The sequence below is a fragment of the Nelumbo nucifera genome, chromosome 7 (assembly GCF_055504915.1).
Source record: "Nelumbo nucifera cultivar China Antique chromosome 7, China Antique-T2T, whole genome shotgun sequence".
Classification (NCBI taxonomy): Eukaryota; Viridiplantae; Streptophyta; class Magnoliopsida; order Proteales; family Nelumbonaceae; genus Nelumbo; species Nelumbo nucifera.
This window is the reverse complement of record NC_142655.1, coordinates 10,297,782-10,311,877: the sequence shown is the minus strand read 5'-3', so window position 1 is coordinate 10,311,877 and position 14,096 is coordinate 10,297,782. Positions and strand designations below refer to the sequence as shown.

General features: G+C 37.4%; 1 protein-coding gene across 6 annotated transcripts in view; it reads right to left on the bottom strand.

Annotated features, from left to right (window-relative positions):
* The window catches only part of MUS81 (Restriction endonuclease, type II-like superfamily protein), a 46,394-nt gene extending 35,816 nt beyond the window's left edge, over positions 1–10,578 (bottom strand). For 2 of the 6 annotated variants that reach the window (XM_088891916.1, XM_088891915.1), the window contains exons 1-9: positions 10,105–10,578; positions 9,889–9,992; positions 9,705–9,783; positions 9,526–9,612; positions 9,300–9,425; positions 6,937–7,144; positions 4,269–4,446; positions 4,008–4,141; positions 3,764–3,912 (exon numbers count right to left, since the gene is read on the bottom strand). In XM_088891916.1, the coding sequence (XP_088748042.1) occupies positions 3,764–3,912; positions 4,008–4,141; positions 4,269–4,446; positions 6,937–7,144; positions 9,300–9,425; positions 9,526–9,612; positions 9,705–9,783; positions 9,889–9,992; positions 10,105–10,304 (1,265 nt within the window). In that variant the 5' untranslated portion in view covers positions 10,305–10,578. The remainder of the gene's footprint in view (positions 1–3,763; positions 3,913–4,007; positions 4,142–4,268; positions 4,447–6,936; positions 7,145–9,299; positions 9,426–9,525; positions 9,613–9,704; positions 9,784–9,888; positions 9,993–10,104) is intronic. The other 4 variants (XM_019199693.2, XM_019199692.2, XM_088891914.1 and 1 more) reach the window with 4 other exon arrangements.
* Between the last annotated feature and the right edge of the window lie 3,518 nt (positions 10,579–14,096).

Here is a 14,096-nt window from a genome sequence, read left to right as displayed (position 1 = left end):
CCCATTAAGGAATACCTTGTAATTTAGATATTTCTAGTGTTAATATAAAGCATCTTTCTCATTTGAGAGAGATAAATTTGCTTTGGTTTTTTTTTTCTTTATTGATGGATAACTGATTACTTTATTGAATTTACAAGAGAAAGTGGGAAAGAGACAAAACCTCTTATCTCTCCCCTTAGACTTTAATTATAATTAAAAGTTACATTTGTGCCCAAAATGTTTGAATTCTCCCAACCCCTTGCTTGGCTAGTGCATCAGCCATCGAATTAGCTTTGGTTTGTTAAGAGAAGGAAGTAGGAGAATGGTGGAAGATATAAATTTTCTTTGGTTTGTAGCCCTAATTTCTTTCTCTCTTCCACTATTCTCCTACTTTCCTCTCTTTTTTTTCTTGATAGGAAAAAAAATGGTCCAAACTCTTTCCTCTCTTCTCTCATGTCACTCATAACAATAAAAAAAGAGTCCATTCAAGAGGAATTCAAATGTAGCCCAATAGGTGACAAGATGACGGAAGATTGATGTGGGCGCGTATTGGGAACAGCAGTAGCAATGATCCGGTGTTCTCATCCTATCCAATTCGGTAGCAACAATCTTATCCATTCAGCAGATTAGATTAGACTATCTTGTTATTCTTATCTTATTAAGTTAGTAGATTAGATTATCTTATCTTATTAGATTAGGATTAAGGGAGACTTGTCTTATTAGACTAGGATTAAGAGAGATTATCTTATCTTATTAGATTAGGATTAAGAGAGACTTATCTTATCTTATCAGTCTTATCTTATCAAGATAGAGTTGGAGGTCTCCCTATTCAGCAAGGAGTCTCCCTAAGAACAGGACTCTTGTAATCTCCTATTTAAGGAGCCACTATTATTGAATAAAGGCATCCAAAATTTCAGTCAAAGAAAAGAGTAAAGGAGAGTTAGGGTGATCTCTTGGACAAATCACCCCTTAGGTCACCACGATAGGGTCAGCACGCAAAGGGAGGGGCAAGGGGAAACTAGAGGTTCTCCCCGTGGACCGACCCGTGACGAGATCCTACGCCCGGGCCCATAACATTTTCGTATCAGAGCAAGGCGTCATGGGTGATCTGGAGCAGCTGTCGTCCAGGGTCCACGAACTCGAGCACCGGCTCATGGAGACCAGCTCGGAAGTACGGGCAATCAAGGACGAAGTCAGGGAGCTACGGCGTCTGATGGAGTTATTCCTTTCTAGCAAAGAGAGGAACACAAAAGGGGTGACAGCCACTAGCGGCCGCCGACCAGATCTGCCGGAGTCTTCCGGCGAACAGCAGTTCGGCAACCAGGGGGCCGCAGTCATCCCCAAGTATAGCAAGTTAGAAATCCCGTCGTACAACGGCAACAGAGATCCCTTGGGCTGGCTGTACCGGTGCGAGCAGTTTTTTCGAAATCAACGGACAGACGACCGGGATAAGGTAAGCCTAACCGCTTTCACTTAACAGAGGAAGAGCAACTCTGGTTCTATCGATTAGAACAGGAAGAACCTGGGCTCAGTTGGACCTAGTTCAAGTCCTACTGCCTTCTTAGATTTGGGCCCCCACTGACAAGCAACCCCTTAGGCGAGCTGATTAACCTTAAACAAACCGGCACGGTGGCAGAATACCAGCACCAGTTCCAGACCCTCCTCGCGAGGGCATCTTCAATGCGACCGAACCAGCAGGTAGACATGTTCACCGCTGGGTTAGCAGAACCCCTGCGGGTGGACGTGGAAATGCAGAATCCCCCCAACCTGGTTACAGCCATGAATATAGCTCGCGCCTTCGAACGCAAACTACAACTCAGCCGCGGAACCTTTAGTATGGGGCGGCCTCCATCAGCATGGGCATCCCCGGAACCACCCAAAATGGCTCCATATTCAGCAGCCAGCCAAGAACGGAAGCCACAGACAAGCAACAATTCCAAACCAGCATCCAGTATGAGGAGCAACGTCGTTGCACCCCCTATTAAGCACTTGTCCAGGGCTGAGAAGGCGGAACGCAGGGCGAGGGGACAATGTTTTAATTGTGATGAACTCTACTCAACAAGGCACAAGTGCAAGAGACTTTTCTGCCTCCTAGTGAAACAAGAGGAAGATGAGGATGAACCCTCTTCATTGGAACCCAATCCAAGAGGGCAAAGTCATTCCACTTATCCGGGATTCCTTTGACGGTGTTTCCCGACACCCATCCTGAATTCGAGCTTGAGGACAAGCTCGTAGTCCAAGAGAGGAGTAATGATGTGAACGCGTATTGGGAACAGCAGCAGCAATGATCCGGTGTTCTCATCCTATCCAATTTGGCAGCAACAGTCTTATCCATTCAGCAGATTAGATTAGACTATCTTGTTATTCTTATCTTATTAAGTTAGTAGATTAGATTATCTTATCTTATTAGATTAGGATTAAGGGAGACTTGTCTTATTAGACTAGGATTAAGAGAGATTATCTTATCTTATTAGATTAGGATTAAGAGAGACTTATCTTATCTTATCAGTCTTATCTTATCAAGATAGAGTTGGAGGTCTCCCTATTCAGCAAGGAGTCTCCCTAAGAACAGGACTCTTGTAATCTCCTATTTAAGAAGCCACTATTATTGAATAAAGGCATCCAAAATTTCAGTCAAAGAGAAGAGTAAAAGAGAGTTAGGGTGATCTCTTGGACAAATCACCCCTTAGGTCGCCACGATAGGGTCAGCACGCAAAGGGAGGGGCAAGGGGAAACTAGAGGTTCTCCCCGTGGACCGACCCGTGACGAGATCCTACGCCCAAGCCCATAACAAAGATTCACTAAGATGTTTTAGCCATTTGCATAGATGACAATTGGTTGCACCAATGAGTGGCTTGGTTCAGTCTAAAAGAACATGGGAAGGGGCAAAGAAAGCATGGGATAAAGCAACAAGACTTCATCTAAGGACTTATGACTTAATAGAAAACAGTGCTCTCGATAGAGCACACTAGTGGGACAAGAACCCTGTAGTGAACCCCAAATATTTGGGATTAAGATTGAATTCAATCAAGTTGTAGATTGGAAGGTACAGATAAGACCAAATTTGCCATTAGCTGCAATAAACTTTATTTCACCGTGAAACACTAAAGTAGGAAGATCCATTGTTTATTATGATTGCATTTGTTTTGATGTAAAACAGGTGGAAAAACAAAGTTTCAGCATATAAAAAAAAAGTGTACATATAATTGAAACTTCACAATAAAATAAATGGAGCCTATCATAATAAAACGATTTTATCATTTATTGACAGTGTTGTTTTCACATCCATGAACAATATATTTCCATTCTAGGCAAACATAAGCACAAATGTGATGTAGCGATACAAATTTAAAGCTAACAACTAACAAGGTAGTACTGGCATAAAACTGGACTTTACGGTAACTGAACTTGACCTTGGGAAGAAAAGAAGGCCTAGAGAGGTCTTTCCATTGAGATCAGATTTTATAATCAAACAGATAAAAAAATACAAAATTCCAAAAAATTATTGTTAAATACTACAGCCAATAAGTAAGTTCCAATATGTATCAGTCTATATCAGGCAATAAAATTCTATTAGTAGGTGGGAATAAAAACAACAAAAATGAATTAATGAAATACTTCAATTCCTAAATCCCAGTGAATGTTACTATGTATAGATTTCTATTAGTAAGCAATAAAATTCTAGGTTTTCAAATTCCCATATCTGAGGCCACACCAAGTTAATATAAATGTATCCTTGTATGAACTTAAAAGGTTACATTATTAAGAAAGCTAATTCACTAACCTGTGACCAGTAAATTGTTCCCGATCATCCAATATCAAGACTACATCATAAACATCCCCAAACCTCTCCCCAAATCTGAGAGGGGGCATTGCTAAAGTAGTTGCACTGGCTTCAAAATCTTCAGATTTTGACTTGGTGATGGGGTGTTCCTAAACCATCAATAAAATATAAGTCAATCAATAACCAAGACTTATGTAATCCATTACAAAGCAAAGACCAGAATCACTTATTCCATCATACATACCAACGATGAGCAAGCTTTCAAGTTAAAGGAATAATTAGCTGATTCAGTTGAACATGAAGACTCTGAACCACACTGTGCACCAGCAGAAGCAAAAGTTCTCTGGTTATTCTCTCTTCTAACAAAATCTACCTGACCTGGTCATTAAGAAGGTTACATATCAATACAGGATACTTCAACTATTTAATTATGAGTTAATATTACATTTTTATCAATAGGAGGTTTTACTAGCTTTTATTGTCAACATTGTGAAGACAAGCATACCAGAATTTGTTAAGGTATAAGCACCTGATGTTGCAAGACAACCGTTTCCAATATTTTGTTTGAACTCCAAATGCAAAGGATAAACTTTTTCTCTATGGTGATGTAAAGCAATAGGATGAGATGAAGTATCCTTCCAAGCTACTTCCGAAACTTTTATTGAAGTAGAACAAACCAATTCCTTTAACACCCCATCATACAAAGCATAGCATCCATCAGAAGGTAATTATCAAAATTCAAAACTAATTTACAAATAATGAGTTTCATTAGACAACAAAAGCTACAAATTCTGTCATTCAAATATCTATATTTTATTTTGGTATTAGTGCATAATAAAGAGACACCATAGCCTTGCATTTTTCCCCAGACAATAACTAAACTAATTTTATATTACATGACTGAACCAGAGCCTAATAATAATAGGTGAGCAAAGAGACATATACCCAGTGGCATATAACAAGGTAAACAGGGCATCAGTTGGTGGAATGTTACAATGATAATACCAAAATGCAAATGATTATGGCATCATGCAACTGAAAAAGAAGAACAGAATAATACATATTTAAACATTAAAAGGGTATAGGAAAATAGCAAATGTTCTAAAAACATAAAGAAAAGATTCCTAGATATAACTTCTCCCTTTACATAGAGACGGAGAAACAAAATAAATACAAAATTAGGGAGGCTTAGTTGAATTTTTAAGATATTGCATCCTAAAGTTAAAGTATCTCTTCCTCTAACAAACTTCTCATAAGAAGTTTCATAAATGAATGCCTACTAGAATTAAGCATGAGTTATGATGAGAATGCACTACTGAAATATAAAGATGTCTTGTGAGGTATTTGTTCAAGTCAGGCTTCTAGAACTTCTCAACTAGGGAATTTCTATTCCCCTGCACCTTGTGTACTTGTTTTCTTCTTAATTATAAAAATAGGTTTCTAATTACAGGGTAAAGAACAAATGGAAAAGCAAGAGAACGCATTACTCTGATTCAGAAAAACAATAATTTAGAGCATGGAATTCCTTCTAGCAATATATTACCACCAGTAGAGATCCCATGAACTAGATCCATTTATTGATAAAGCAAGTTCCAACTTCCAAATATTGAAAACAACAAATTAAATTGGTTAAAAACAATAAGAATACCAAACCTATTTCTTCTGTAGCTCTTATTGCCACTAAACCACCAGAGGTCCCAAGAGCTATATTAATTGCTTGAATAAAGCAAGTAGCAAGTATTACAATATGATGAAGCTCATATAAGCAAACTATAAATTTGATGCAGTGCATAAACAAAGACCAGGAAAATAACCTTACATTCTTGTTCCAAAAGATAGAAAGATAACTAAAATAATACTGGGACATAGAAGTATTAACAAATTCATTCTCATTTAAATGCAACATACCGAACTTGATCAATTTTTAAAAGCTTAAACAGGTAAGAAAGACTGTCACTGTACACCCTCATTACAATAACTTCTACTAGCTCATTACATGGAACAATTTTTGCAGTGCATGCATACCTTCCAAAATAGATCTTTAGATAGATTAGTATCAGTTATCATGGCATAGACTAATTTTCTGTATTTTCTATCATATATAAATCTTTCAAAGTTTTCTTTTTTTTATTTTTTGAGAAGAGGTAAAGTATGAATTTCAATTAAAAAACCCTGAACAACTAGAGCAATGTTTAAAACACGGAGGCGTGACGCGAGGCATTCCACTACCTAGAGGCGTGAGGCGTAATTCAGAACGCAAGAGGCGTAAGCCTCCCGAACACAAGGAAGCATAAGCCTCCTTAAGAGGAGGGGGGTTAGGAGGAGGACGAAAAGGAAGGGAGATCTCATTTTTTCTTTATTTTTAATAAAAATCTTTTATATTAAGAAGAATAAAGATGCATAACATTAGTTGAAGGGGGGGGGGGGTTCTAGGGGCGAAGCCCCCCAGCCAAAGGGGCAAGGGACAAACCACTTTCTTTCCCCTTATCTTTTCTTTCCTTTTCTCTTTTTTTCTTCTCTTTCTTTTTCTTTCCCTTTCCTTTCCTTTTTTTTCTTTTTTTTCTGTCTTTCTATATATGATGTGCATGAGGCGTACGCCTCTAGCACGCCTCATTAAAAAAGCGCAAGAGGCGTATAACTCAGAGGTGTCAGCGCCTCTGGCATACACCTCAGGGCGTTTTGGGAGCGCCTTGCCAGGCGTACATGATTTTCTAAGGTGAAGGAACAACTACCAAAAATAGTAGAACAAGCACGAATCCATCAACCTATGGGGAGAGTGCAAAAGAATTTTGATACACCAAGAATGAAAACAAACTACTCATATTTGGAGATTCCATAAACTATCGTGATTAATGCAAAGATTACAAGTTTCCAAACCCTAGAGGATACCAATTCCTTATAAAGATTTTATGTTTAGTTGATTGGAAATTGTAATTCAGCATCCTAAGAAATTAAAATAAATGTTCGAAGTGAATCATAAAATGTTTTCATAAATTACAATAATAACCAAAAAATTTACTAAAGAACAACAAACAAAGAGATTAAGGGAACTGTTACAAATAAGATAAAATAAACTTCAAAAAAGGAACAAGAGCTCTCTGGCCAAGGAGCCTAACCTACATATCTTACTCTCCAAACAGAGAAAATAGGTTCTTGTAGAAAGTAGACTTCACCTGATCACATAATTCAAATGGGATGTCACTTGATTTCTTTTGGCTACTCAAATCAACAGATAGTGATTGGACCTCTTTAGCAGCTGATTTAGAATGAGGAAACCCCATATCTGATGTACTGTCATCTTTATTTGGAAATCCATCCACTAAACCAGACCTTGAGAGGCATTCACATGCTGCTTCCTTGCCTTCTTGAGTTAGCATGTACCTGCACAAACAAAAAAGTTGGTAATATCATTATTATCATCATCATCTAAGCCTTATCCCAACTATACGGGACCACCTACAGCCTACATGAAGCCTGTTTTTCCATTCTGTTCTGTTTATGCAAGATTTGCTACTTGAATTTAATGTGGATTTCTTAATATAGTGAATTAAACTCAGAAATGACAACTTACAACACTTCACAGTCTGAAGTCTCAAGATTCATTTATGGTTTCCCTTCCTTTGAAATTAATTATTTAAACTACTATTTAAAATATTTTAATTAATATATTAGTATTATTTTTGAAAATATTGCAATTAATATATTTAAAAAACTACTGTCTTAGATATGATGATTTGCCATGTTTTGAGAGAAAATTTAATGTTCTTAATAAATATAATTGCTATTTTTTCAATTAAAATGCATGCTGAATGGTATGTAAAACTAGAGAACAAACCAAAACTCAGTATTTTATTCTGTAAAATTCATATTGACTAGGCAACTCCCACTGTCACTTAGATACCTTTCAACCATGAATGAAGGTGCAAGAAGCTCATGATTCTTAAGTGAGGACACTAGAGATAATATTAATAAAAAAAAGCACCACAACAACTCTTCAAGGAATTGCATTTCTTATGTTCATTTCTGAAAGCTAAAATAACCATGACCCATTATGTCATCCTAACCAAAAAAAGAAAGAAAGAAAGATAAGGCTCAACAAAATTACTTATTTTCAGATCAGCTTAGAAAGCCTTACACATCCCAAAAAAAAAACTGCACATTAATGAAATTTAAAAAAAAAAAAACATTCAGATAAGTCATTATTTCTATGCATCCACCTAAAAATATTTGCACAAACTTACTTCCCAAACTTAAATTAGGTTTAGTGGGCAAAAAAAATATCCAAAATTTTCTTTACTATGAAATGCATTTATATAATGCACGTGGATAATGAAAAGAAAAGTTGCTCTTAAGGGTGGCTGTGTACAAATTTGCTCTTTAAGGGGGATAATTTGGCTTCTTGTGTGGTGGTATATTTTTTTGAGGGCTCTTAAAGTTTTTTCATTTGTACAGAAGTTTGTACAGTGAGCAGTTATACAGAGTATAGTGCAAATACTCTTTGAGCAATGCCTTAATCCCTCTGCAGGATGCTCCTAACTTGGCCCCTTCAGGGTCTGGGTGGCAAAGGTAAGCTGATTTGGGAGATGGTTCCAGCAGCCCAAGTCTTTTGGAATTCTATATATGGTGCAAATACTCTGTGGACTATGCCTAAGTCCCTCTGCAGGGTGCTGCTAACCTGGCCCCTTCAGGGTCTGAGTGGCAAAGCTAAGCTGATTTGAGAGATGGTTCCAGCAGCCTAACTCTTTTGGAATTCTATATATGGTGCAAATACTCTGCGGACCATGCCTAAGTCCCTCAGCAGGGTGCTGCTAACGGCTAACCTGGCCCCTTCAGGGTCTGAGTGGCAAAGGTAAGCTGATTTAGGAGATGGTTCCAGCAGCGATTATGTGGACCTTTATAATTGAAGGGAATAGGGCCATAGGAGGGTCTTCAACAATATAAGTAGGGAGGAAGATGAGCTCGTTGAGTTATCAGTTGGAAAGCTTCATTCCTGGGCTTCAACATCAAAGGAGTTCCTTTCCAAACCCATGGGTTGGCTGCTGCAAAAATGTGAATATGTGGAGCATTTGATGTATTTGTAGCATGTGGAGTGTGGCTCCTATGCAGGGAGCAGCCTCCAGCAAGCATGTTGTACCATTTGCTTCTTAGTGTTAGGGCCCAGTTTAGACTTGAAATTAGATGGAGAGCACACACTTACAATCCAAGAGCACATTCTCACAGCATTTTCACTGGAAAGTCACAAATCCAAGTAAAGTGAACACAGAGCAGTGCACCATGTTCACAGAAAAGGGTACTAAGGTGTGGGTGTGTCCATTACTCCACTTTTTTTCAGGTGCATTGAGGTTGCTACATCATACGTCCATTACTTGCATAGCAGCATAGGTATTGATTTGTTGCTTCACTCATCTTTAAGCACTACATTTTGACTTTGATATGTAGATATAATTAAATGAAATGGGCAAGAAAAGAACAAATAAGCATAAGAACATAAAATATAAAATTAGATGTTATAAAGGGAACCAAAAAAAAGTGGTACTTTGCTGGATTACTCGATCGCACAACTAAACCCTTTCTTATCAATGTCTGCATGGAGTTCCATCCAGTATACCATTCCTTTGGCGAGCCTCCAAAAGGATTAGCTTTTCCCCTCCCTTTTTCTGCCCTGTTCATAGAAATTCAATTTGAGTCATTATCCTCACTTCGATCACCATTCACCAGAATTAAAAAGGACCAAAGAAACCATCAACACTTAGATGACATACGCAATTGGCCCCCGTGAAAGTCCGCTTTCTCCAGCAGCATCAATAAGCTCCTGTTTGCGCATAAATTCACTCCCATTTGCTTGTGCCCTGAAAGAGCAGATTTTGCAACTCATCCAGACACCAAATTATGAGAAAGAAAGAGAGTAAAACTAAATAGAAATGTTAGACGTAGACTTTACCTGTAAAGGGTAATCAATAACGCATATGCCGCTGAATTCTTCTGTGGTACATAACGTCTGGTTCCTTTAATTTTCTTCCCTGAAAATATCAAAGCAAAACAGGAACTGAGGCAATAATTGCATTTTCTTCATAAATTTTGGCATTAAGCATGTATATAAACAAAAAGGCCTTCAAATTTAATACCATCCTGCGTCAAGTCCTCAGGTTCAGAAGTACCCACATCAGAAACAACCACATCGCTCTCGAAAAACCCTTTCATGAGCCTCAGAATCCATTTTCCCACACCCCTAACAGAAATCCAACCCATATTAATAACCAATAATAATAATAATAATAATAATAATTCCGCAAATAAAAGGATTCAAAAATAAATATTTCTGCAGAACCCTAAACCCCTACTTGATCTGAGAGAACTCCTTAAGAGTCTTGATAGGAGCTTTCGAGCTGCAGACACTGCAATAAGCTTTGTAAAGCGTCATATCTATGTGTTCCGAAAGTCCCTTGGCCTCAGTCATTTCTTGCCTCTTATTCCACATGTACGAGGCAAGGGCTTCATTTTCAGGGCAGTGAATTTGCTTTTGATTCCTTTGAATCTCCATTTGAAAATAGAGAAACGCTTGCAAAAGATAGAAACTTCTGGGGCTCAGTTATGTCTCTCATTTTCAAAAAAGGCTTCAAATGAAAGAGTGGTTTGCGTTTTGTTCGCCATTTTCTCCATGAACAAAGGACCGAATAATTGCAGCGGCAGAGCCTTCAGAGGTTTTTCTCCAAGGAGCAAGATCCGCGCCAGAATCTCTACGAGTACAGAAATTTTGAAAAGGTGGGAATACGTCCGTAGTTGCCATTATGCTCCCAATGGGGATGTCAATGTATTGGGTTGGACTCCGTTCAAATCAAAATCTATTTCACGGATTGGACGGACCAATAACACGTTGAATTTGGACGGAATGGACGGATCGATATGACATATTGGATTGATCCTGGTCCGTCCATAATGAATTTATATTAGATTGAGTCTGGTCCATTGGTAGAAGATAAAAACGTAGGTGTCAATGGACCAGGTTTGACTTGAAATCAATCTAAATTAACAGAAATGTGAATAGATTTGACAGTTTATGGACCCGTCCAAAATGGTCCAAAATATTTATTGGACCGGATTGGATCAGGTCCATGTGTAATGGATTCATATTGGATTGGACCAAATTTAGTCCAAAATACACGGCTGGGATTCGCTGGGGTGCAAATGTGAATTCGAACCGATGTAATGGCCCCACTAGCGGAACAGATTTCCTCCCAACAAAAAGATCCATTCCAACGAAATCTATGATAGGTCCTAAGGCTGCAACTTGGGTTGGGTCGGGTTGATATTCGGGTTAGGGTTAGGGTCGAAATTCATGAACCCGACTTTGCTTCAAGTTGGGTTAGGGTTGACCCATTTGCCAACCCGACCCAACTCGAACCCAACTCTGTAGTACATGTCATATATAGTATCATGTAATATAAAACATACATTGATTTGCTTAGATGCATGATATTTGTATAGCCCCCACTACATAGTATCATGTGTTTCTTTTAAGATAATCACTTCACTTAATTCTAATAAGAAAGACTAAAATCTTAATTAGGGTTGTTCACAGGTCGGGTTGGGTCGGTTTACTGAGATTTTTCCAACCGACCCGACCTGGTCGGGTTACCTAAAATTGAAATTGAAACCGACCCTGTGTTAAGCAAAACCAACATGGTCGGGTTGAGTCAGGTTGGGTTAGTTTGGGTCGATTTTGGCTCTAAGTTCAACCATGGTAATAAATTGAAATTTCAAATTTTTTATTCTTGAGAGTCAAATTGTATTAGAGATTGTGCTTAAGTTGAGGGGCTAAGGGGGGCGGACCAAGTTAGAATAGAAGTTATTAAGAAAATAGGAAGTCAAACTGTATTAGAGAAAGAAGACTAAAATTTGTATATTTCAAGAAACCTTATAATTTAAGTAAAAAAGGACACATAATTCTAATTGTAATTGGTTGCCTATTTTGTGTAAAAGACCATAGAAACTATGATCATTTGATTCTTTTCTTTAAATTTTTCCAAAAAAGTTCATTCTCTAGTTGTCTTACAATACTTGCCATTAATGTCATTCCTAACTAGAAGACTATAAATTAAGTTAGGTTGTAACTAGGATAGAGACAACTTAGTTAAGTAGGAACTAAGTAGGTTGTAACTACTAATTAGGAACTAACTACTAAGTCGGTTCGGTTCGGGTCGGTTTCGGTTTTCACAAGTAGGTTGTAACTACTAACTAGGAACTAACTACTAAGTCGGTTTGGTTCGGGTCGGTTTCGGTTTTCACAAGTAGGTTGTAACTACTAACTAGGAACTAACTATTAAGTCGGTTCGATTCGGGTCGGTTCGGTTTTCACACATGAAAACCGAAACCGACCTGAAACCAATTGATGTTGTAGAAAACCCGGCCGACTCGGGTTGAGTCGGTCCGGGGTTGGTCGGTTTGGGTCTTCTTATGAACAACCCTAACCTTAATAACATTATTTTATGTTTTTTGAAAATTTTATTCTTCATCTCTTCTATGTTGTTTGCCGCCTAAAAAAGATCTATCGTAAGTCATAACTCATAATAAACTATGGTCATTTTCTGCCACTTGTTTTTTTTGAATTTTGTACCAAAAGAACAAAAAGAAAAACGTCAACAAATAAATACCAACGAAACGTAGGACTAATATATGTAGTGAGAGTTAAGTTAAGATCTAAAATCGAAAAATTCTATGAGGTTTAAGGGATGGGAAGAAGGTTGTTGGGTTGGGCCCAACCCAACCCAAAATTGACTTCGGGTTGGATTGGGTTAGGGTTAGGGTAGAAGGAATTTAGTTAGGGTTAGGGTTAGGGTTGGGCTCGTCAGGTTGAAGGTCGAGTTGGGTTAGGGTTAGGGTTGGGGTTTAGAACTTAGCGTTGGGTTAGGGTTGGCCTCAACACGACCTAAACCCGACCCGACTTGAAGCCCTAAGTCCCAGCCTTAGCCTCATGGTGAGGAGTTCACATTTACGTCCCACAAGGGGGAACATCTCCCGATGATGACATCATTGAGACTGATACTATCATCGGGAGATGTTCCCAATGCACGACGGGGATGTGTTGTGGGACACTGTGAGGCACCCCCTTGTGGGGCACAAATGTGAACTCCATGGTGAGATGTGTGGACAAACCGGTACTACTGGTTTTCCAAAAGCTGGTAACCGAAATTGAATCGATTAATTGATTGACTGGTTTGGTTAACCGTCGGTTCGGTTTATCAGTTTTTCAGTCTTTTAATTTTTATAATATATATTATAAAAATATATAAATATATAATAAAAAATATATAAAATATTGTATTTTAAATAATAAATAATATATCATATATTATAAATATATATTTATATATATAATGTATATTTCTTAATTTATGATATATAAAAATATAAAATATATATAATATACATAAATAGATATATAATATATAGAAATATATATACCGGTCGGTTCAATTAACCACCGGTTTTCTATATTAACTAATCGAAATTGAATTAATATTTTCAATTTTTTAAAACACTAAACTGAAACTGAACCGATCGATTCAGTTAACTAATTTTTCAGTTTGATTTCGATCGATTTTTCAATCGATTCGGTTTTTCGGGGTTTTTTTTTTTTCTCACGGACACAGATGATATTTGAAGTGTGTTGGGATAGGAAATCCAAAGTTCGAAACTTCGACCTGACTAGTACTTTTTTGGGTAAACATACTGGCTAAAGATAGACTCAGAAATGACTTATTAATTGGTGAGGTGAGTGGATAAATGGAGACGTCAGTTTATAAGATAGAGTCAGAAATTTCGGTTTTATTGTAATCGGTTTTAAATTTTTTTATTTCAATTTTTAAAATTTTGATTGATTCGATTATATTTTTAATCAAAAAAACGAAAATACTCACTTCTAGTCGAATCTAATTTTGAACATGGATCAGTTATGAATCGATTATTAATCAATTGTATAGCATATACTCAGAAATGACTAATTATTAATTAGGAAAATCAGGTCCGGCCCAATTAATTTAGATTATTTTCCAATTGATATGACTAGTTGCAAAATTATGCTTTAATAGATCATGGTGAGATGTGTTGGAATCCACAAGTTCTCTCTACAATATGCTCCCGATAATGTTGCAAATGTAATATAAACTTATCACTTTGTCAAAGCCAGGTACTACATGTGTTGATCGTCTAATATGGTCAATTATACAACTTACTTTGGTGTGAAATTTTTAAGTCATCGATCTGGATGCTTCATCATCAATAGCAGACCTTATCTTCTCTAACTGTGATGTTCTATACTTTCAGAATAGACCTT